At 42.1% G+C, this 24,853-nt stretch overlaps 1 protein-coding gene across 1 annotated transcript in view; it reads right to left on the bottom strand.

The window, feature by feature from the left end:
• gdap1l1 (ganglioside induced differentiation associated protein 1-like 1) overlaps positions 1-24,853 on the bottom strand; it is a gene marked incomplete at its 3' end in the record, with an annotated part of 366,738 nt that overhangs the window by 335,901 nt on the left and 5,984 nt on the right. The window contains exon 2 of the mRNA XM_083657072.1: positions 24,267-24,459. Within this exon, the coding sequence (XP_083513198.1) occupies positions 24,267-24,459 (193 nt within the window). The remainder of the gene's footprint in view (positions 1-24,266; positions 24,460-24,853) is intronic.

The raw sequence follows: 24,853 nt of genomic DNA, 5'->3' as shown, positions 1-24,853 counted from the left end.
ATGGCAAGAGCACTGGGATGTAAATGAAACAGGTAGGCATCTGTATCATATTCAGAAGAAGGTTGGAGTAGGAAGTAGGCTGGGCAGGAAGAGACAGTCATGACTCGTCTCAGAATAGGACACACTGGATTGCATAGAACACTTAATAAAATAGGAAAACACCCAACTGTCAAGTGTGCAAGTTGTAACCATCAGGAAACTGTTCAACATGTGTTGCTGGAATGTGAGAGTTATGAAGAGGAGAGGAAGGTACTGAAATCAGCTTTACAGAAAGCTAAGCTAAACTTCACTGTAGGGACAGTACTAGGAAAAGCAGTAAGATGAATATACAATCAGTTAATAAAGTATTTGAAAGAAACTGGGTTAGTCGATAGGATTTAGATACCTTTTTTCTTTTAATATTTTCTGTCGATATCTAACGTTCCACACTCCAGTCCGGTAGGTGGCGGTAATGCACGTTTAAGCTGGTTGCCAACCGCCAATCAAATCCATAGAAGTAGAAGAAGAAGAAGGAGGAAGTGATCGGGACGGGAGAGCGAGCGAGCGAGCGAGAAGCAGAAGAAAACGAGATGCTGGTGAATTGCTAGTAGCAGATATTTAAGAAACTTTTAGAACACGTTTTTCCTCCTACAGTCTTATAGTTTACCAGTTTAGTGAGCTACTAATCGGAAGTGTAAACTGTAAGTGAGACTGGCGGATATATAGTAGACTTCGGCTAGAAGTTACTGAGAGTTATTCTCCAGTCAATGCACTGTTAGCAAGCTAGTTGGCTAAGCTAGCTAAAGACGTCTATCAGCGTGGAGCGCTCTGTTAACCCAGCAGACATACGCCGCTGCTACGCCTGCCTACTGAGGATCATCACGGACAGTCGGACACACCAGATAGCGGTTTGAGCCACCTGTGGATGCTCAAACTTCCTCTGGCAACGTTGGATTTCGTGCTGACCAAGCAGCTTCGCCGAGAAGAGCCTGGTGACGCGAGGTTACCAAGCAGCTACCAGAAGCAACGCCTCTAACCTCTTCTGACTCTTCTTATCTCTAATGACTTCTTCACAAGAGGTGAGAACATTAGAATCTGTTGGTCAATTTAATCTGTTAGCTCGCCTATTTATAGGATGTTGTGCTGTATGTCACAATGATTGCTAAGTATTCTATTCTAGTGTATTTCAACACACAGGCTGTAGGCCTAGTCCATGGGCACTCAATTAAAATTCAAAGAGGTCCAGATAGAGAAAATGTCCTCAAGCGAAGGTCCGGAACATTGAGCTTGCGTTATGATTCAGTGGCATTGAACTTAGGCTACTTCAATGATTGCAGTAGCCTAATGGTACAATGTCCGTATGTAGTCAACGACTGACTGTTAAAATAAACATCAACAATGTTTATTTACAGTTTTCATATTTAACTGGATTTAAATAACTAGCCTACACTAATAATAAATACATGTTCTTTTCTCATTTCAAGTAAAATAATGGCTGCATTTAGAAATGGCACAACAGAGTGCTTTGGAATGTACATCTTAAAATAAAGTGCTTTAATTTTAGAAAAATAACTTCCTCCTTTTCTTCCTTTTCTTAACTCCATTTCACATTTTATCAGTCAGGCTCTCAGCCAACAAACCTCCTTTTCCCTTGATAGAAGTGAGCTCCCACTCTGTCTGTCTGTCTGTTTGTCTGTCTGTCTTTCTATCTATTGGTCGCTCGCAATGCAAACTTCGCATGTCGTTGGGCAGTGCATGTGTATGTGTCCTCAGTCTGGATTTGAGTGTGTGTGTGTGTTTGCTCATGTGTGGCGCTTCCATATAGACAGCTGGTCAGGATCCCATCACACTTCACGAGACGGACTGGTTTTGAACTGCTCGTCAGGTCAGACCAATGAATGAACATGAGTCTGCCTGCTCTGGATTCAAACTTAAGCTTTGTTTTTGCGGTCTACACGTTTCTTTTGAGCACGCAATGTGAAAGTACTTCTATCTCTCGCATTTCTCCGAGTCTCGCCTCTCCTCCGTCTGTCCGTGTGTCAACTCTCCCGCAGCAGCAGGCAGAATCGATTCGCTTGTTGATTGGCTGAGTAGCATCACGTGTGATGATTTACAACGCATGCATTGGTCTGTGAGCTTCCTGACAGATAAACCAGTAGTACCGTAAAGGATAGAAAAGCATGTGCCGGTTAAAATAGAAACGCTCCGTGAAAATGTAACTATTCAATGATTTGTAGGTTATAGGGCTCGGTCCGGATAGGACGGCGTCTGGGTCCGGATGCGGACCGGAGTCCGGACTTTGATGATCGCTGGCCTAGTCTATTTCAACACAGGAAATAAGTCATATAGGGCTGGCTTCCTCCTGGCTCTTCCTGACTGGTTCCTCTGCGGCTGCCCTGGGCCTAACATTAACCTGGGCATGAATGTGGACACAAGTCAATTTATACTTCCTACTTATAATTTCAGAAGGAAATATTTATACTTTCTACTCCACTACACTGATTTCACAGCATTGTTATGATCATCATTGTGTTCCCTGCAGTGGCGTGCCTGACCAAGTTGGTGCCCTAGGCAAGATTTTTGCTGGTGCCCCCCCTCCCCCAAAGAAAAATTATAAAAATTATATTACAGCTAATTCCACCACTGCAGTGCAGGCTCAGAATCGCCCTCGCCCAGTGGTGCTGGAAGTACTTCTAGGTAGGGGGTGCTGTAAGGAAGGGACTCTCGGTGCTGCCCGTGAGGGCAGCGGCGAAGAAAATTAGACGTTTTTTGGACTTTCATCCATATTTAGAAGAATATTTAATTTTAAATTAACATTAGAATTATACTGTTGTGATGTCATTATTCAGTATCTTCTCCTTTTCTCACTCACTTTCATGTAAGCACCTGCTCTCCCTTTAGTCGTTTTACACTACAACAGACAGCAACACAGGCATAAACACTGAACTTATTATTATTATTATGGAAAACCAGATTATGATGAAAATCAAACACTTTTGAAGAGAGAGCATATGAAATAAGATTAGAGCTGGGAAGCACAAACTGTTTTTTAATGCATCTTGTTGGTGGTATAAACACAAGACAGCCAAATCCAACAATTTCGAAAATCCCATTTCTTGCCACCAGGGGGTGCTGCAGCACCGACAGCACCCACCTTCCAGCTCCCTTCCCCCACTCTGGGAAAAAGCTCCGAGCAGGTAGAAGGGGGTTTGGCCGCACAGGGGGTGGGGTGGTATGGATTAGGGACCATGGTGAAAGTGCTGCAGCCCAGGCAGCCAGAAAGCCAGAATTAGAAAAATGATTTCACTATTATTTAAAGACTTAAGATGTTGTTCTGCTTATTTTTGTCTACTATTGTAAAATAATAGTAGGCCTATTATCATGAAAAAGTATATATATTTTTTAACCCTCTCTGGCGCCCCTAACGGCTCAAGCGCCCCTAGCATTTGCCTAGTTCGCCTAATGGACGGCACGCCACTGGTTTCCTGTCTTACCAACAGTCTCTGTTTGATTATGTCACAGCTGATTGGCAGGAAGAGATCTGGTGGAGGAAGAGAGCAAGAGACAAAGATGACTTCTTCACAAGAGGTGAGAACATTAGAATCTGTTGGTACATTTAATCTGTTACCTCATCTATTTATAGCATGTTGTGCTGTATGTCACAATGATTACTAAGTATTCTCTCTCCCTCACTAACTTTGCTAACATTAGCCTGTTAGCTTGGTTCTTCCTACATTTATGATGAGATATTTCACAATTAGGGCTGGGCATTGGTTCAAATTTCAAGAATCGATTCGATTCCGATTCACAAGATTCTGAATCGATTAATCCCGATTTCTATTCCGATTTGATTAATTTCAATATTGATTTGGTTAGTGATACCATAGACATGTTTTTTTTTAGCTGTAACCTGAATTACATGACTGTCCAGTTATGTAACACAGGGGTTCCCAACCTTTTTTGTGCCAAGGACCGGTAGATACATGGGAAAAAAAGTTGCGGACCGATTGTCAATTTTAATGGTTTTAGTTACACATATATTTACCTAACCTGACGCTGCCAGATGGACGGTATAGCTCCACATACATTTCACTAAACCAGTCGATCTGGGAATGGAGTAACCAGACCCGCTGACGGAGGCGGGCACTTTTTCCAAGCTACTTGGCAGGTGATTGGATGACCCATCTGTCTATCACCGCTGGTGGGTGTTAACTTCAACCAATCAGATCGCCGAAGGTGCTTGTGGCTGATCTCCGTGGTATTCATTGATTGAGTCCTCACGGTCGTAAAGTCACCTTCGAAGCATTTAGTTAGATTATAACGAACTAGTTGTGTGGCTTAGCCTTCCCAAATGTTGAGGGTCGTTTTTTAGAATTTAATACATAGAATTGGGAACGTTACATTCAATTTCATTCAGACTGCCTGCCACTTCCGCGGCGGCAGCCATGTTGACGAGTGAAAAGAACTACAAAGACCATGTACCCACTACTTGCCCAGACGAGCCTGAGCCCGCCTACGGCTGCCGCTGATTCGTCGGGCCGGCATGGTTCGACCAATCATCTTAACTGCCTGTGCATGACAAGATGGGTACGTCGAGAGAATCTCTTTTGATCTCGCGAGGTTATCCATCTTGCAAGCAAGGTTAATATTTACCCACCAGGTGGTGAAAAAGGGAAAATAACAGCCTTTTCATCTGTCAATAAAGACACTTTCACAATTATGCACAGTGATTTGATTTCAGCCTATATAATTTCTAAAAGTAATAATGATCAAACATTTCCATTTATGTAGCCTACACTATTTATGTTTTTGTTTCAACTACAAACATAAATAAATGTCAACTTGAAACTATGTTTCAACTACCACACACAGCCTATAATATTATAGCCTATGTTTATTAAAAAATAAAATAAACGATCTCTTTGGACATATGAATCGATATAAAAGGATTAAAATAAAAATCTATTTTTTTAACCCAGCCCTATTCACAATGCAAAGCTGCTGCTGTTGTCCAGGTCTGGATGAAATAAAATAACGTGACATTTATTTTATGATGTGACATTTTATGATGACACCACCGTCCCGAAGAAAAGAATGTCAACCGCCCTAAAGTCAATGTAAACTGTCCACAGTTCTAAATGTTATCCTTTTACTTTGTTATTGTCATCTATAGTGGTTATTTGCATCAAAAACACAATTTGATTAGGAAATTAAAATTAATTAATTAAAAATTATATCTTTTGATTTAAATATGTGCTTTGATAAAAAATAAAGTCTTGGCATTAGTAGTTTTACTTATTATAAGCTGCTTAGAACTATAGTGTAGGAAGTTACAGTAAACAGGGCATAATTCCCTCTAATATTTTTGTGTGAAGTCATAACGTTATAATTGACCTTCAACCAATACTTGACTTTACTGAGTAGATGAATGCATCATAATGTAACTCAATGCACCCTAACGAGGAGCTGACAGCAGCTCAGTTTCAAGTTGTTACTCACATTACTTGACACAGTACAGTAACTGGTATAATATTACCAAAATCCTATTGGCGTTATATTACTGTGTTACTGCTAAAAGTAATATATTACCTGTAATGTTTTACTTTTGTAATGTGTTTCCCCCAACACTGGTTACACAGTACATACAACAAGATATGTTTATCTGTTAGCATATGCTTTCATATCATAAAATACTTTGTCAGAGATAGTAATGACTTATATCCTTTATATCTTCCTCCATGAAACAGAGAGACACCAACAGACCAAAACGCCACCGCTCTCTGCAGTGTGGGACATCTTTCAGTCAGTCAGGTGACCTAAAAACACATCAACGCATTCACACTGGAGAGAAGCCATTCTCCTGTGACCAATGTGGGAGGAGCTTCAGTCAGTCAAGAGCCCTAAAAATACATCAACGCATTCATACTGGAGAGAAGCCATTCTCCTGTGACCAATGTGGGAGGAGCTTCAGTCAGTCAGGTGACCTAAAAAGACATCAACGCATTCACACTGGAGAGAAGCCATTCTCCTGTGACCAATGTGAAAGCAGCTTCAGTCTCTCAAGTCACCTAAAAACACATCAACGCATTCACACTGGAGAGAAGCCATTCACCTGTGACCAATGTGGGAGCAGCTTCAGTCTCTCAAGTAACCTAAAAAGACATCAACGCATTCACACTGGAGAGAAGCCATTCTCCTGTGACCAATGTGGAAGCAGCTTCAGTCACTCAAATGTCCTAAAAACACATCAACGCATTCACACTGGAGAGAAGCCATTCTCCTGTGACCAATGTGGAAGCAGCTTCAGTCACTCAAATGTCCTAAAAACACATCAACGCATTCACACTGGAGAGAAGCCATTCTCCTGTGACCAATGTGGAAGCAGCTTCAGTCAGTCAGGTGCCCTAAAAACACATCAACGCATTCACACTGGAGAGAAGCCATACTGGTGTGACCAATGTGGAAGCAGCTTCAGTCGGTCAGGTGACCTAAAAACACATCAACGCATTCACACTGGAGAGAAGCCATTCTCCTGTGACCAATGTGGAAGCAGCTTCAGTCAGTCAGGTGACCTAAAAACACATCAGCGCATTCACACTGGAGAGAAGCCATTCTCCTGTGACCAATGTGGAAGCAGCTTCAGTCAGTTAACTAACCTAACAACACATCAACGCATTCACACTGGAGAGAAGCCATTCTCCTGTGACCAATGTGGGAGGAGCTTCAGTAAGTCAAGTGACCTAAAAATACATAAACGCATTCACACTGGAGAGAAGCCGTACTGGTGTGACCAATGTGGGAGGAGCTTCAGTCGCTCAAGTGCCCTAAAAACACATCAGCGCATTCACACTGGAGAGAAGCCATACTGGTGTGAACTATGTCCGAGAAGGTTCAGTGAGTCAAGTCAACTAACAAAACATCAAAACATTCACACTGGAGAGAAGCCGTACTCCTGTGACCAATGTGTGGGCAGCTTCAGTCTCTCAAGTGACCTAGCAGCACATCAACAACACATTCACAGAAAGTGTTCAGGCTAGCCTCACGCATTCACACTGGAGAGAAGCCATAATGCTGTGACGGGGTGTAAGACAAACTCCACTTAAAGGGACAGCTCACCCTAAAATTCAAAATACATATTTTTCCTCTCACCTGTGGTGCTATTTATCCACCTAGATTGTTTTGTGTTAGTTGTCTGAGTTTTGGAGATATCAGCCCTAAAGATTTCTGCCTTCTCTCAAATACAATGGAACTGGATGGCACTCAGCTTGTGGTGGTCGAAGTGACATAAACATACATTTGAAAAAACTCATCAGCAATGTCTCTTTCCAGAAATCATGACCCGGTTATTCAAGATAATGCACAAACCTTGTTGTGAGCAGTTTCATGTAGGAACTATTTTCTTTAGACCGAACTACACCTGCTAGCTGCTAGCTAGTTCCTACATGAGACTGCTCACAACAAGGTCTGTGTTATCTTGGGTAACCGGGTCATGTACTGTTCATGATTGATGTTATTAATTACTCTGCACAAACAGATAAGAAGAGAGAGAAGATCAAAATAATAGTGAAATCAGCAGAGAGATACCTGGGAATCAAGGGTCTTGTATGTGATGAAATTGAGAAGACACTGAATGGAGGAAGGCATGGGTCACAATCATTGTCATCACAACCTCTCTCATCATGTGGTGGGTAGCATCATGTTCTTAGCTAGACTGCAGTGGAATGCAAGAAGCGTTATTGCTAATGGGTACGAATTTAAAAAATGTGTTGCAGATTTACAAGATAAACCTAATATGTATACAGGAGACGTGGCTGAGATCACAGTGGGATTTTGTAATACAGGATTATGTAGCTATTCAGAATGATAGGAAGACTGGGAATGGTGGTAGGGTGGCTACATTTGTGAGGAAGGGGACTAGATTTAAAGTAATTAACGTAGGGAAAGAATATGAGTCAATAGTGGTTAAGATATGGACAGAGAAAGATGAGGTTGTTATAGTGAATTATTATAATCCATGTAAAAGATTTGTGCCACGATACATTAGATTAGATTCAGGATCAAATGATCTGGTGTGGGGATTTTAATTCACACACTGCAATGTGGGGAGGTGAGACAACAGATGCACATGGTTCAATTTAGGGATGGGGCCGATCCGATCCAATATAGGTATCTAATTCACGGATCGGATCGGAATCTGATTTCTTTTCTTTTTTTTCTTCTGTTTTGCAATTCCAGCACGGGCGGCACAGGGGGCGCTGGCCGTAATTTGCCCATGTATAATAGTATCCTTCTTTGCCTTGTATATTTTCTTAATTTTGTCTGCTTTTTGCAAGCTATATTTAAAAAAAAAATCTTTAATTGGCCAACTCTTTGCCTATACTGTATATTCAAGAAAAATATTGGTATCGGCATAATATCGGTATCGGCAGATATCCAAATTGAGGTATCGGAATCGGATCGGAAGTGAAAAAAGTGAATCGGTGCATCCCTAGATCAATTCTAGAGGAATACATAGAGGATAAGAGATTAGTATGTCTGAATGGTGCAGGAGGTACTAGATATAGCAGTGCTCAAAATAAGGAGAGTGCAATAGATCTAAATAGATCTGTTAAAGAAATCCACAGTGGGGAGTGATCATTATCCTATAAGAATTAAGGTTGGAGTAGAAGTGAATCAAGAAGAGGACATTATAATACAGAGATGGACATTTGATAAAGCTGATTGGGAGAATTTTCAGGAAATAAGTTGGGTTAAGGTTGAACCTTTAATTAGAGAGGAAATATTAGATGTGGATGAGTTTAATAAGAAGCTGGTGGCAGCCATTATAGAGTCAGCAAAGGAAACGATACCGATGAGTAAAGGGTGTAAAGATAGGAAAAGTGTACCGTGGTGGGATGAATACGGAATGTATACTTACTCTACGTATTTTCTGTATTTTTGCTTACTTAAACATTCTACTTATTTTTTTCTATCGCATTTACTACTGTTATTCTATGCTATGTTGTGTTCTTCTGCTTATTCTGCTTATTTGCTCAATATTGCATTTACTACTGTTTATTTTATGCTGTTTGTTCTGTAAGCGAGCTACTGTAATTTCCCCCCGGGGATCATTAAAGTCTTTCTGATTCTGATGAAGACTGTAGGCAAGCAGTTAAACATAGGGGGGAATCTGAAATATATACAGAGGAAACTGCAGGCTGCAATTGAGATGGTGGAACAGTGGGCAAATAGAACAGGTTAGGATGATTAGATTCCTTGGAGTGTTATTTGATGAGAAGTTGACCTGGAAGCAGCACACTGACAAAGTAAAAGATAAATGTAAAAAGGTCAACAATCTATTAAGATGTTTGTCAGGACGAGACTGGGGAGCAACCAGAGCATCATTGTTTAATGTGTATCAGGCACTGATGAGCGTCTTTAGATTAAGGATGTATAGCGTATATGTCAGCAGCAATAAGCCACCTTAAAAAGCTGGACGTGCAGCAAACACAAGGACTTAGAGTATGTAGTGGAGGACTTAAGACATCCCCAGTAGCTGCAATTCAGGTGGAAATGGGGGAACAGCCATTGTGGATTCGAAGAATTAAACTTATGTTAGCTTATTGGATTAATTTGCAAGGTCATAACAGTTCTCATCCAACTAAGTTTATCCTACAGGATTGTTGGGAGCGTAACAAAAAAGATTTCATGAGTTTTGGATGGATAGGGAATATAATAGTGAAACGGTATGATCTAAAATAATATACAGTATAGTCCAACAGTTCCATCTTCAATTGTCCCACCCTGGGTATTTGTAAATCCATTAGTAGATTTAAGTATACAGCAACAATTGAGAGAGAGATCTAAGCATGCACACCCTGGGAATATAGCACAAAGTTACATTGATCATCACTTTATAGACAAGTTGATGTTATTTACAGATGGTTCAAAAGACCCTGAAACTGGACGGACAGGAGAGACAGTCTTTATCCCACAGTATAAGGTAGAGATTAAGAAAAGGACTACAGATCATTTGTCAGTATACACAGTGGAGCTCATAGCTATTTTAACAGCTTTGCAATGGTTGGTAGACGATAGGAAAAACAATGCAGTAATTGCCTCTGACAGCTGGGCAGCGCTTGCGAGTATTAGTTCTTTCAAGTCATGTAGACAAGATATTGTTTTTATGATTCATCATCTTATATATGAACTGTATAAAAGGGATATGACTGTTGGGTTTGTTTGGGTTCCTGCCCATGTAGGGGTAGAGGGAAATGAGGATGTGGACATATTAGCAAAGCAATCACTTAAGTTAATAGATATGGATGTTCCAATAAGTAAAGCGGAGGGTAAGTCAATTATTAAAATATATATGCAGAAAGTATGGCAAGAGCACTGGGATGTAAATGAAACAGGTAGGCATCTGTATCATATTCAGAAGAAGGTTGGAGTAGGAAGTAGGCTGGGCAGGAAGAGACAGTCATGACTCGTCTCAGAATAGGACACACTGGATTGCATAGTACACTTAATAAAATAGGAAAACACCCAACTGGCAAGTGTGCAAGTTGTAACCATCAGGAAACTGTTCAACATGTGTTGCTGCTGGAATGTGAGAGTTATGAAGAGGAGAGGAAGGTACTGAAATCAGCTTTACAGAAAGCTAAGCTAAACTTCACTGTAGGGACAGTACTAGGAAAAGCAGTAAGATGACTATACAATCAGTTAATAAAGTATTTGAAAGAAACTGGGTTAGTCGATAGGATTTAGATACCTTTTTTCTTTTAATATTTTCTGTCGATATCTAACGTTCCACACTCCAGTCCGGTAGGTGGCGGTAATGCACGTTTAAGCTGGTTGCCAACCGCCAATCAAATCCATAGAAGAAGAAGAAGGAGGAAGTGATCGGGACGGGAGAGCGAGAAAAAGAAAACATGAGATGCTGGTGAGTTGCTAGTAGCGGGTGATTGTACAAAGGGAGCCGGAAAAGGAAAGAGCAAGTCACAGTAATATCTGTATGGACAAGAAGCGATTCCTGGCATTCATCGCCATGGTGATAAACTGTGCTGATAGTATGACTGGGAAGACGGAGAGAACTGAAATGGTGGTTGACGCTGCAAAGAGATTTCTGGATGTGGTTGATGTATCTGGAGCAGAGATAGATAAAATACTGAGAGATGCATTTGTGCAAACTCAGGCGTCTGCATCTGGAAAGTAATTATGAATCGGAGTACTTTGGGTGGATATGGGGTTATTTTGTTTATTTTAGTTAAATTAAGATCAGTTTAGGTTTAGTTCAGTAGATGGCGGTAATGCAACATTTTGGATGCCAACCGCCGTAAAACCAAACAGAAGAAGAAGAAGAAGTTGCTAGTAGCAGATATTTAAGAAACTTTTAGAACACGTTTTTCCTCCTACAGTCTTATAGTTTACCAGTTTAGTGACCTACTAATCGGAAGTGTAAACTGTAAGTGAGACTGGCGGATATATAGTAGACTTCGGCTAGAAGTTACTGAGAGTTATTCTCCAGTCAATGCACTGTTAGCAAGCTAGTTGGCTAAGCTAGCTAAAGACGTCTATCAGCGTGGAGCGCTCTGTTAACCCAGCAGACATACGCCGCTGCTACGCCTGCCTACAGAGGATCATCACGGACAGTCGGACACACCAGATAGCGCTTTGAGCCACCTGTGGATGCTCAAACTTCCTCTGGCAACGTTGGATTTCGTGCTGACCAAGCAGCTTCGCCGAGAAGAGCCTGGTGACGCGAGGTTACCAAGCAGCTACCAGAAGCAACGCCTCTAACTTCTGACTCTTCTGATCTCTAATGACTTCTTCACAAGAGGTGAGAACATTAGAATCTGTTGGTCAATTTAATCTGTTAGCTCGTCTATTTATAGGATGTTGTACTGTATGTCACAATGATTACTAAGTATTCTCCCTCCCTCGCTAACTTTGCTAACATTGGCCTGTTTGGCGTGGTTCTTCCTACATTTATGATGAGATATTTCACAATGCAAAGCTGCTGCTGTTGTCCGGGTCTGGATCAAATAAAATAACATGCCATTTATTTTATGATTTTCTGACATGTTACAGACAGTGTTGGGCAAGTTACATTCATACCTGAGTAGTACAGTACAGGTCATACACAGGCTGTAGGCCTAGTCTATTTCAACACACAGGCTGTTGTAGGCCTAGTCTATTTCAACACACAGGCTGTAGGCCTAGTCTATTTCAACACACAGGCTGTAGGCCTAGTCTATTTCAACACACAGGCTTTAGGCCTAGTCTATTTCAACACACAGGCTGTAGGCCTAGTCTATTTCAACACAGGCTGTAGGCCTAGTCTATTTCAACACAGGCTGTAGGCCTAGTCTATTTCAACACACAGGCCTAGGCTATTTCAACACACAGGCTGTAGGCCTAGTCTATTTCAACACACAGGCTGTAGGCCTAGTCTATTTCAACACACAGGCTGTAGGCCTAGTCTATTTCAACACACAGGCTGTAGGCCTAGTCTATTTCAACACAGTAGGCCTAGTCTATTTCAACACAGGAAACAAGGCTGGCTTCCTCTCCCTGACTCGTTCATCCATCAATGTGGACACAAATCAATTTATACTTCCTACTTATAATTTCAGAAGGAAATATTGTACTTTCTACTCCACTACACTGATTTCACAGCTTTGTTATGATCATCATTGTGTTTCCTGTCTTACCAACCTGTTTACCAAACTGTTACCTGTTTGATTATGTCACAGCTGATTGGCAGGAAGAGATCTGGTGGAGGAAGAGAGCAAGAGACAAAGATGACTTCTTCACAAGAGGTGAGAACATTGGAATTAGGGATGGGCATTTTAAGCAATTTAAATACTCGAGTACTCTCCTTCTATTATGAGCGAGTGCTCGAGCACTCGCGCGGGGGGGGGGGGGGGGTCTGTGTGATTACTATGCTAATGACTGAGCAGGGGTTATCTGCTGGCTGTTCACTCATTGCGTTTTTGCATGGAAAAAGCACTACCTGGAGCATTTTTTGTCAGGAGAGGAACTGACTGATATTGGGTGACGCTAAGCTAACATCTAAAGCCTACCTCAGACAGTAGCCTATCTCCGATGGTTGGATGGATGGCATTAGCGCTTTGGAGCAGACACGTTGTGAAACAAGCGAAGGCATTTCCATGTCCATTGTCCAGCAATGTCAGGTTATTGTCCAGTATCATCCATTTTACTTTATGATCACTGTTACATTAACGTAAATCCACGGATTACAAGGTCCGGTGTTCTGCCAAAAAGTGAAAACTGACCAGTGTGATTAACGTTACAGCTGCAGCTGAATAGTGATCACCATGAAGCGATTGTCTCCCAAAAAGTGATTCTTTCTCCACATTTCTTGTGACTTAACGTTATGGGAAACGACAGTGTAGTCAGTAAACTAGTGCAATGTTTTGAATGAGTTTTATCGGGCGTGCGCTATGAAGAAGCATGTGTATCATTCGGGAGAATATTTCCAGCCACCATTTTCGGGATGAGCTGGAAAACTTCCGGTTAAAACTTTCAAAATAATGTTACTTAAACAAAAGTAAATAGCTTATTGATGCACGTTGGAGGAGAAAAAGTATTTCAACGAATGAAGCAGCAAACTTTGTATCAAAATACTCATGATGTTATATGGCGTGAAACTGTGGCTGTAACACATTACTCAAAATAAATAAGGTTTAATAAGCGTTTTATTTTGAAAGCAACAAAGCGGATGACGTACTTGTACATTCTGGCTGACTTGACGGCCGTGCAGTTCATGCTGCCAGATCCACATGACGATGCGTGAGTAGATCTTAGACCATTTTTAAAGGGGTGGGGAGTGGGGCGAGTACCTGAACAGCAGAAACGTTACTCGAATACTGACGTTATGAACGAGTGCTCGAGTACCCGAGTACTCGCACCCATCCCTAATTGGAATCTGTTGGTAAATTTAATCTGTTAGCTCACTGTTAGCTCGATGTTGTACTGTATGTCACAATGATTACTAAGTATTCTCTCTCCCTCGCTAACTTTGCTAACATTAGCCTGTTAGCTTGGTTCTTCCTACGATGAGATATTTCACAATGCAAAGCTGCTGCTGTTGTCCAGGTCTGGATGAAATAAAATAACGTGTCATTTATTTTATCATGTGACATTTTCTGATATGTTACAAACAGTGTTGGGCAAGTTACATTCAAAATGTACCTACTAGTTATTTTCTTTTGAAAGTAATAAGTTACTTTACAATATTATTGTCTGTGTAGAGTAACTTGTTACTTATCACACTACTTTTGCGTTGCTTTCACCAAAATAACCGCAGAACGACACCACCGTCCCGAAAAAGATTTTCAACCGCCCTAAAGTCAGTGTAAACCATCCACAGTTCTAAATGTTATCCTTTTACTTTGTTATTGTCATCTATAGTGGTTATCTGCATAAAAAACACAATTTGATTAGGAAATGATTATATATTTAAGGGCATATTTAAATAAATTATTTATTTAAAGTGCTTTGATAAAAATAAAAAATTAAGTCTTGGGCCAAGACTTAATTAATTAACACATTCACTGCCAGCCTTTTTTTTTTTTACTGTAGGTAGGTTCTGCCAGAGGGTTTTTTTGAGGATTCTGGCTCATTTTACAAGAGCCGAGGATTATTTTCTGCTTGGAGTTTGTGAACACAAAGTTCACAAAAGTACTAATAGAATGTGTGCTTTCTCTGTCTAAAAGAGTTAGTTTGTAGAGTTAGTAGTTATGTAGATATTAGCCGTTGAGTACAGCATGGTTTCAGCGTCTGAGAGTGAAAGCTGAGATAATCGCAGTTTTGTGAAATTCAATCAAACAGGCAGAACAGTCACTTTAACCATTTATTTTTTGCATCAGTGAGAGATCAGACATCTAAACAATATAGTTCTGAACGCCCTCTCCTTCAAACTCCTCCCTCCGTGGGCGTGTCTGGTGGCTTTCAGCCTGCGTTTGTCACAAGCGAGTGATCTGCTGCTGCTGCTGCGAGTTTGAGCAGCCTCCCTCCCTGGCAGCGAGTGTGGATAGGGCTCACTTGTCTTGGGTTTGAGAGCTTTGATGAAGCTTTGTGCGATTCTAGGCTTTATGCTGCGTGTTTCAAACTGTGTTTTCCACCCAGTCTATTTTTGGAATCCCCCACCGCCAGCTCCCAGCGCGATAATGCGCGAAAGTGAAAGCGTTTTCGCCAATCCATTTTACAGTAGAGAATGGTTTCCTCGCGCGTTACCCTACAGTTTTGGCTCTGCTTTTCCTAGTGTGGAGAGCACTGTCGCCACTTAGTGGGTCCGTGGAATGGGTTGTACACGTTCGCTGACTCCAATATTTTTATAGGAGACGTGGGGAGCGTTGATCCATGTCCCACCGTCAAAAAAAAAAATCTATTTTTTTGACGTATTAATACGTCAGTGGCAGTGAACCGTTGGATTTTTTTTGACGGAGTAATACGTCATTGGCAGTGAACGTGTTAAAACTACTAATGCCAAGACTCTTGGCATTAGTAGTTTTAATTATTATAAGCTGCTTAGAACTATAGTGTAGGAAGTTACAGTAAACAGGGCATAATTCCCTCTAATATTTTTGTGTGAAGTCATAACGTTATAATTGACCTTCAACCAATACTTGACTTTACTGAGTAGATGAATGCATCATAATGTAACTCAATGCAACATAACGAGGAGCTGACAGCAGCTTAGTTTCAAGTTGTTACTCACATTACTTGACATAGTACAGTAACTGGTATAATTTCTTAATGGCTAAAAGTAATATATTACCTGTAATGTGTTACTTCTGTAATGTGTCTACCCCAACACTGGTTACACAGTAGGGCTGTGGCGATTCACTTATCTCCCGATTCGATACTATCACGATTCTTGGGTGCCGATTCGATTTATATTGCGATTCTTAAGTATTGCGATTCTACGATTATTGCGATTCGATATTACGATTTATTGCGATTTTTGTTTATTTTTTTCTTTTCTTTTTTCAGTTTGTTTGCTTTTTTACACTAGATTAGAACATGGGAAAAGTTGAATCATACACTAGAGACTGTATATTATATATCATGAGTAGGGCTGGGCGATATAGTTAAAAACAGGGGCGGACTGGGATCATAATTCAGGCCGGGCATTAGATACCAAGCAGGCCAGGCCGATATGGGCCGACGCGCGTGAAATTTGGGCCGTTTGAAGCCCAATTTGGGCCGTTTGAAGCCAGATTTGGGCCGTTTGAAGTCCAATTTTACAATGAGATGCACCCACTTTAACCCTGAAGTGTAATTATTACTTCAGACTAACTAATAAAGTAATAAAACCACTAGTAAACCAGTAGGCGGCGCCTGGCCTGCTGTTCAGTGAGTGGCCTGACTGCAAGCACACCATTTTTTTTTATTTTTTTTTGTTTTTTGTTGCGATTATCGATTCTGGAATAAAAGATCGATCCAAAAAATTGTGACATAAAAAATCGCGATACTTAGGTGAATCGATTTTCCCCCCCACCCCTATTACACAGTACATACAACAAGATATGTTTATCTGTTAGCATATGCTTTCATCTAATAAAATACTTTGTCAGAGATAGTAATGACTTATATCCTTTATATCTTCCTCCATGAAACAGAGAGACACCAACAGACCAAAACGCCACCGCTCTCTGCAGTGTGGGACATCTTTCAGTCAGTCAGGTGATCTAAAAACACATCAACACATTCACACTGGAGAGAAGCCATTCTCCTGTGACCAATGTGGGAGGAGCTTCAGTCACTCAAGTCACCTAAAAACACATCAACGCATTCACACTGGAGAGAAGCCATTCTCCTGTGACCAATGTGGGAGGAGCTTCAGTCTGTTAACTAACCTAACAAGACATCAACGCATTCACACTGGAGAGAAGCCATTCTCCTGTGACCAATGTGGGAGGAGCTTCAGTCGCTCAAATGTCCTAAAAATACATCAACGCATTCACACTGGAGAGAAGCCATTCTCCTGTGACCAATGTGGAAGCAGCTTCAGTCGGTCAGGTGACCTAAAAACACATCAACGCATTCACACTGGAGAGAAGCCATTCTCCTGTGACCAATGTGGGAGGAGCTTCAGTAAGTCAAGTGCCCTAAAAACACATCAACGCATTCACACTGGAGAGAAGCCGTACTCCTGCGACCAATGTGGAAGCAGCTTCAGTCAGTCAGGTGACCTAAAAACACATCAACGCATTCACACTGGAGAGAAGCCATACTGGTGTGAACTATGTCCGAGAAGGTTCAGTGAGTCAAGTAAGCTAACAAGACATCAACGCATTCACACTGGAGAGAAGCCGTACTCCTGTGACCAATGTGAGGGCAGCTTCAGTCTCTCAAGTGACCTAGCAGCACATCAACAACACATTCACAGAAAGTGTTCGGGCTAGCCTCACGCATTCACACTGGAGAGAAGCCATAATGCTGTGACCAATGTGGAAGCAGCTTCAGTCACTCAAGTCACCTAAAAACTCAACGCATTCACACTGGAGAGAAGCCGTACTGGTGTGACGGGGTGTACGTTTTCCTCTCACCTGTGGTGCTATTTATCCACCTAGATTGTTTTGTGTTAGTTGCCTGAGTTTTGGAGATATCAGCCCTAAAGATTTCTGCCTTCTCTCAAATACAATGGAACTGGATGGCACTCAGCTTGTGGTGGTCGAAGTGACAAAAACATACATTTGAAAAACTCAACAGCAATGTCTCATTCCAGAAATCATGACCAGGTTTCGCTGTCCCTACTAGTGCGTAAATATCGTTGTTGCTCTACTGTTTTAATGGACCGTTTTTCTCATATAAAGTGTTTAGGGATGCACCGATATGAACATTTTGGCCGATACCGATAACGGATATTGACATTGCTGTTATGGCCGCTAACCGACATTTCCCAATGTCGTTATGCTCTGTATACATACACATTTCTATGATAATAACATTTTGTGAAAATTTTGGCTACCGATAACCAATATTAACATTGCAACATCGGACCTATTTAACATGCCGATAATGACTGACATCGGCCGATATATCGTGCATCCCTAAAAGTGTTGAATATGTCTAAAAATAAAGCATATTATCCTTTGTCAAAGTCAGATTCTTCACATACTCCATTCAAGTTATTTAAGCAATATCACACGAGAGGGAGTGCTGTTGTTGGCTAATATTGGCACTGCGATGATTCGGTCGTAGGCACGAGGCCGCAGGCCGAGTGCCGAAGATAATCACAGCAGTGCCAATATTAGACAACAGCACAACCTCGAGTGTGATATTGCTTTTATACAACAGTTCTATTAAACAAAGCTGATTAAAAATAATGACAAAAAGCTGAGAAAATATATGATTTCTCTATTTATTCCTCCGCCAACAAAAATAGTCCCCTCAGCTTTCTGCTTTGCTGAAAATGTAGCCTAATCAGCCTAATTAACTGCATGCTGTCTACTTTACTACTGTCTACTCTACAGCTGTGAAGCGTTTTGTTGATTAGAGCAGCTGTGAAGCGGAGTGATCTACACACAGTGAAGCGCCAGTGCATTATCATGAATTAGAACACGGCTCTCTCGAATACTCGATTCTGATTGGTCAATCAACAATATTCACCGGTCATTATTTCTCGACAACCGACCGCTGCTCTGCCACACCTGGATTAATCAGTTGATAAGAGCTTTTTGTCAGCAAACACTACTAATTAGGCCAACCAGTTGCAGCTGTGGTGTCTTGTGTGCCAATTACGAATGAAACCGCTTTGCCGTTGAAAACGCTATTAAAAAATCTATTTGAATAATTATTTTTGTCAGATTATTGAATGATTTAGTTGTAGGCCGTGTTCTAAGCGGGATAATGTATATTGAGGCGGTGATTACTGGGAAATAATGACCTTCAGGTGAATCATTAAGCCCTCCGCTGCGCGTCGGGCTCAATCATCACCTGTCGGTCATTATTTCCCCCGTAATCACCGCCTCAATATACATTATCCCTTACATATTGGCACTGGTAGGATGCCTCTTGTCCAATCAAATTGCCCGGCCGGAACTAACTGTTGTATAAAAATCATTAAATCATTTCTGAATGCAACTATAGAGTTGTCAGTTCTGCTTCTCTTGTATTTTATTTCCTTAATTAAACTCCCTCTTCTTCCTATAATCACATTGATGAATTGAAAAGACAGGCAGGTGATCGCTAATGTCGTTCGTTAATAATCCACTCAGTGTTGTTTTCCATAATGGTTTGTGAATATATTGTTCATCAGAGTGGCACAGTGGGATGTTATCTGACACACACTGTGCATCTGGTTGTTGTGCATAATATGTATGTTACATCTCCAATGCTCTGTGATGTCCATATGAAATAAACCTCACCTAACCAAACCTCTTCTGCTTGGTTTTGTGACTGTTGGGAAAAAGGCTCATACTGTACATTACTTCAATAATTCCATCTGTCATTTCACGTTTGTTGGGATTCAACAGGTCTATGTGGAAATCCCCACAAACCTCATTGACCTTTTGCTTTGTTATGGTAAACAATCTTTCCATATTTTCCATGCAGGTTTCCATGTGAGATGCTGGTTCTCTAGACACACTGTGAGTGCTTCATAACTTCACAGAACACCTGAGGTTCTGCTGGTTCTCTAGACACACTGTGAGTGCTTCATAACTTCACAGAACACCTGAGGTTCCTAAGCCAGTGGTTCTCAAATGGGGGTCCGCGGACCCCCAGGGGTCTGTGGTAGGGATGTCAATTTTCGGTTAATTTCACTTTCGATTAACCAACGCTAATAATTGATTAACCTATCGGTTAATTCATAATTTTTTAATATTTTTTTTTTCTTTTTTTTTCTCTATTTACTCAATGAGCTCCTGCCCAAACAAGGCGTGTCTATTTAGATGCTGAAATGTTAATGCTTTTTGTGTTAGAATTTCTAACACAAAAAGCATTAACAAGCATTAACAAAAAGCATCAACAATTCAACACAAATTCTTTTTGTGTTAGAATTTCTAACACAAAAAGCATTAACATTTCAGCATCTAAATAGACACGCCTTGTTTGGGCATGAGCTCATTGAGTAAATAGACCAAAAAAAATAATAATAATAATATTAACTGATAGACCGACAGCAATAACCGAACAACGACGTTAGCGACGGTTAATCGATTAACGGTTAACCGTTGACATCCCTAGTCCGTGGCACTTTGCCAGGGGGTCCGCGAAAAGTTTTCAAGTAATTTTTTTTTTTTTTTTTTTTTAATTAAAAAATAAAATGCTACATGTTACTTATTCCTTCTCAAACTACTTCCTACATGGTGCTAGTCTATCAAAATATCTTGGCTGTCATTGTCATTTCTTTTCTTTTTTTATATATAATTTATTAAGAGGAAAAAGAGGTGTACAGAGTTATGCAGGAAAGTACAAATCAAGGGGGTTGTCCCTCCATATTTTCAAATTTACCCCCATTCCTCTCCTCCCCAACCCACCCCCATTGCCGAAGCACAAGCACAAAAAACATAGCATAGTGGTTTTCTGTACTGTTGACAAATTGTGATATTGTAAGTCGGATAAAACAAAAGTGTCTGCTAAATGACGTAATGTAATGTAATAAAAAAAAATTGCAAAATCTTCATAGTTCATGAAAATAGTTTATGCTTTAAATCTAAAATCGTTCATGGATTACATTCTAATAACAAACCTATCAAATTAAAAGTCAAGCACGTTACCGTGGAAACAATTAAGCTTAGTCCAAAATCACAAATCAGAATGAGGGGGTCCCCGGTATATTTTCTATCTTGTAAGGGGTCCTTGGCTGAAAAACATTTGAGAACCTGTGTCCTAAGCAACCGCCACTACGTTTGCCGCTACACAACTCTAAAATAACACAACGCTCCGTGCTTCAGCCATCATAGGCACACAGCATGGTAACTTGGTAACAGATCTCTCTCACACGCACACACACACGCACACGCACACACACACACACACACACACTAATCACAAAGTGACATCTCAAGTATCTGAAAGGAAACTGCTCACCCATAACAAGCTCCTGAGAATCTCCATGGAGCGTGGAATTCCAAGATAAAAAAATAATAATAAAAAAGGCTAGGTACAGGTACTGTACACCTTATTATCAACAGAGAAGAAATGTGTTTGCAATATCCAGATGAGCAGCAACACAACATACACGGTAATATAAGACAACAAATTCATATATTCATATTTTGAATCTACCTTGATTGTCTCTGCTTATGCACTGTATTGTGTTATCAGTGCATTATTGCACAGTGTTGTCAGTGTCTTGTAGGGGAAATGTACTTTTCCTCTTTGTTTTTGCTCAAACCTGTTCGCTCCCGTAGCTATTGCAGCTGTCATGTTTATTATAATCTGTCATGTCGTCTGATGTTGTTTTTTGTTTACTGTGTTGTTGATGCCTGCTGCAAATCTAATTTCCTTCACGATATCAATAAAACTGAACTGAACTGAACTGATAACCCATTGATACCTGATGCAGCATTTGTGTGTATATCCCTCATTTGTGTGTGTATCCCTTTAAGACCGCAAATCGTGTGACGTGGTTCGCGGTCTTAAAGGGCTACACACACAAGCAAAACACACTTTTATATCTCCCTTATACTCGACAAGCGGCCTAGGCTAGCACGCTTGCATGGCCCGACAGCGCCACACGCTGGCCACACTGACCCACTGCTCAGAAGCGGAGCTTAGAAAAAGTGAAAGGCGAGTGAGTGGGCGATCACGACAAAAGAGCTGTGATGATCTGAGTCCAGGCTCCCAGCAGGCCGGCCGACATGCTGACACAGCCGACACGCTGACACCTGAGCCGAGTCCAGGGAGGGCGTCGCTGACATCAGAGCGACAGGCTGCCAGCGATAGGCTGCTCAATGTGACGGCTCGCCAGAGGGTGGAGCTGCACCTGGCACAGCGCCAGCAAGCTGAGTCATCAGTCCCGGGGACCAGCGGGGGCGACCCTACGGCGTGCCAGGAGCGCTCCTTGCTCTACGCGGCCCGCGCGTGTGTGAGATCACTCCCTCAGCACCCGAGGGTGCCCACTCCCAACCTGGACTGCGGAGTGGAAAGAACAAGCCATGGTCAGACTGAATGTGGCACAAATAGAATACCAGGGCGACAGAGCCGCTCCGCTGGTGGTTTCATTTATCCTCTGCCGGCTGTTTGCGACGCCACAAAGCAGTCCAAGAATTCAACTCTGATAGAAAAACAAACCAATCAATCACAGGAGGCAAAAAGTCCTCAGAGCCCAGGTGTTTGATTGGCCGTCGGCACCAGGCTGCTCTACTGGTGGTCGACTCTCTTTGCAGAGACATCTGCCCTCTGCTGGGCAGCTGCAGCTCACGTGGGCAGGATCCATTAGAGACTCAAACCCAGAGAAAAAGCACGTCTGTCAATCTTAAATCTTGACTTGTGGCTAAAAGCACAGCAAGCGGTCTGGTTTTTTAAAAGCAGCATCGTTATGGTGGCAATACAGAGAGAAAAACGTGCAAACCTTAACCTCAGTGTGGATTCACTTTGATATCATTGCTGCGTATTCAGGTCCGGATTTGATACAAGTCCATATTATTTATCCTAAAACAAAATATAATGCTATCGCCTGGACACGGCACAGATAGCTCAGATGAACGGGTTTGAGTGAGAAATAGACATCAAACTTTACTCCACTACTGTCAATTGTCTCCATCTATATCTGCTTACTGTGCTATTGAGCGACCAGTGGAGCGTGTCGTCTGCTGCCCAGATGAGGAGTCAGCCGAAGCATCGATGCTCGGGATGAGTGAGCACAAACCAAACGAACGGAGGAAGCTCTCAGCATCACCTCAGGCCTTTCCTGGATCCCGGCTCCTGGGACATTACATAACGTCACGATGTCTCCGCTAAGGATTCTATGGGACAAGTCCCCCGAAGATATAGCATCATACATACAGCTGACAGGATCATGATGCAATGAAGCTTGCCGAGAGGGCCCGGAGAAGAGAGTGAGCTTTACTCACTGCACAGCAGCGCTACCTGCTGGCTGCCGTTAGCTAGTGCCCAACTCACCCGCACCCGCACAAGAGCCTATTCTCCCTGCTGCCCTCACACACCCTCACGCGCACACACGCGCACACACATACACAATATGCATGGACACACACGCACACACACATACACAATATGCATGGACACACACGCACACACACACATACACAATATGCATGGACACACACGCACACACACATACACAATATGCATGCACACACACAAGCGCGAGCACGAGGGGCAGCGTGACGACGCACAGCGTGACGATTCCGCTTGTTCAACCTCAATTTTAATCACTTTAATGGCCGCCTCACAATCCACATTTTCACACTTTGACACGTATATTATGTTCTCCCATCTGCTGACGAGGTGATAACAGCTGGTGATAAATATAACTTCTAAGCTTTACATCTGTCAAGGAAGATGTGACACTGGCACATCTGTTTCTCACCTGTAACATTATAGCGCCAAGTTATATCTTTATTTATTCGTTGGGTTATCCCCGGTATGTCCTTTTGTCATAATGACTTCAATTCAGTATTTCACTATTTCTTCTGTTCATATTTATATGAACAGATATATTGACCCCATTTCCCCCATGGGGTCATTCAAGTTTCATCTCATCTAATGGCCAAGTAGAATGAATGAACAGGAGTTTGTCTCGGCGACGTTGGTGCAAAGACACACCGACAACATACAGAGGTTGACAGTACAGCGCACACTGACACACACTGCACACTGACACACACTGACACACTGACACACACTGTACAATGACAGCAGATGGCCTTCAATGGCCGCCACTAGTCTTTGCAACTAAGTGATTGGACACTTCAGTGCCCTTGGAAAATAGTTTCCAACAATCCAACTTGCCATTTTCAGCGTGTAGCAACAAGGTAGCGTGTAGCTTGCTAGCTAGTTAGCGTTGTTGTTTGCACTGCGGCGGCAGGGGACTATTTTACAGCGACACACAGGGAGGAGGGAGCGGAAGCCGCTCTGATTGACATGGTCGGAGCCAATGACAGAGCTTCTTAAGCGCGGAGGGGAAATCCGGCAGCGTCCGAAATGGACGCCTCCAATGGGAGAGCAGCTGTAGAGCAGGGGAGGGGCTTATGCCAGCAGCCTGTTACCGTGCAGCCAGACAAGAGCTTTGATAAACAGCGCTGACACTTTTTGCGTGAGAGAAAAGACGTCGCCGGAAGAGAACAGCGTTATTTTAGGCGTACCTCCCACAAAGTTGGTCTCCAGGTACTCGATGATCTGGTTGTAGTCGCTGACGATGGTGTCGCCGTGGATGAAGACGGGCACCTCCTCTCCCAGGTTCAACCTCATGAACCAGGGCTCCTTGTGCTCCTGCAGCGGCAAGCTCACGTCCCTCTCCTCGCAGATGAGCCCCTTCTCGTTAATGACCAGGCGTACCTGCAATGAGAGGAGAGAAGAAGAACACGGTTAGTCTCATTCCTGAGGGGGGTGGAGGAGGCTGGAAAAAACTGCCAAGCAATACCAAAGAACTTTTATGGAAAGAAATGACAGCTCCATATTGCCCTATTGCAACATCAGCGCCCAGCAGCCTCCGCCATTTTTTATTTTTGGAAGCGTGACAGCACCAAAAGAACCTCGCACAGGCTCGCAGTGGTCAGCTGCGGTAGCGCTGGCCCCTATAATCAGCCTCTCTAAACAGTAACTCAACGGGAGAACACTCTAAACTTTGGGGATTCACATCTTTTCCGGGCATACTGCAAATCTTGATTGAAGTGGTGTAGTGCAGGGATGTAAAACAACAACCATATTGTGGAAACTAAGCAAAATTTTT

The sequence above is a fragment of the Poromitra crassiceps genome, assembly GCF_964638095.1.
Source record: "Poromitra crassiceps genome assembly, chromosome: 20".
Lineage (NCBI taxonomy): Eukaryota > Metazoa > Chordata > Actinopteri > Beryciformes > Melamphaidae > Poromitra > Poromitra crassiceps.
The sequence above is the reverse complement of the archived record's forward strand: the minus strand, read 5'-3'. Positions and strand labels throughout refer to the sequence as shown.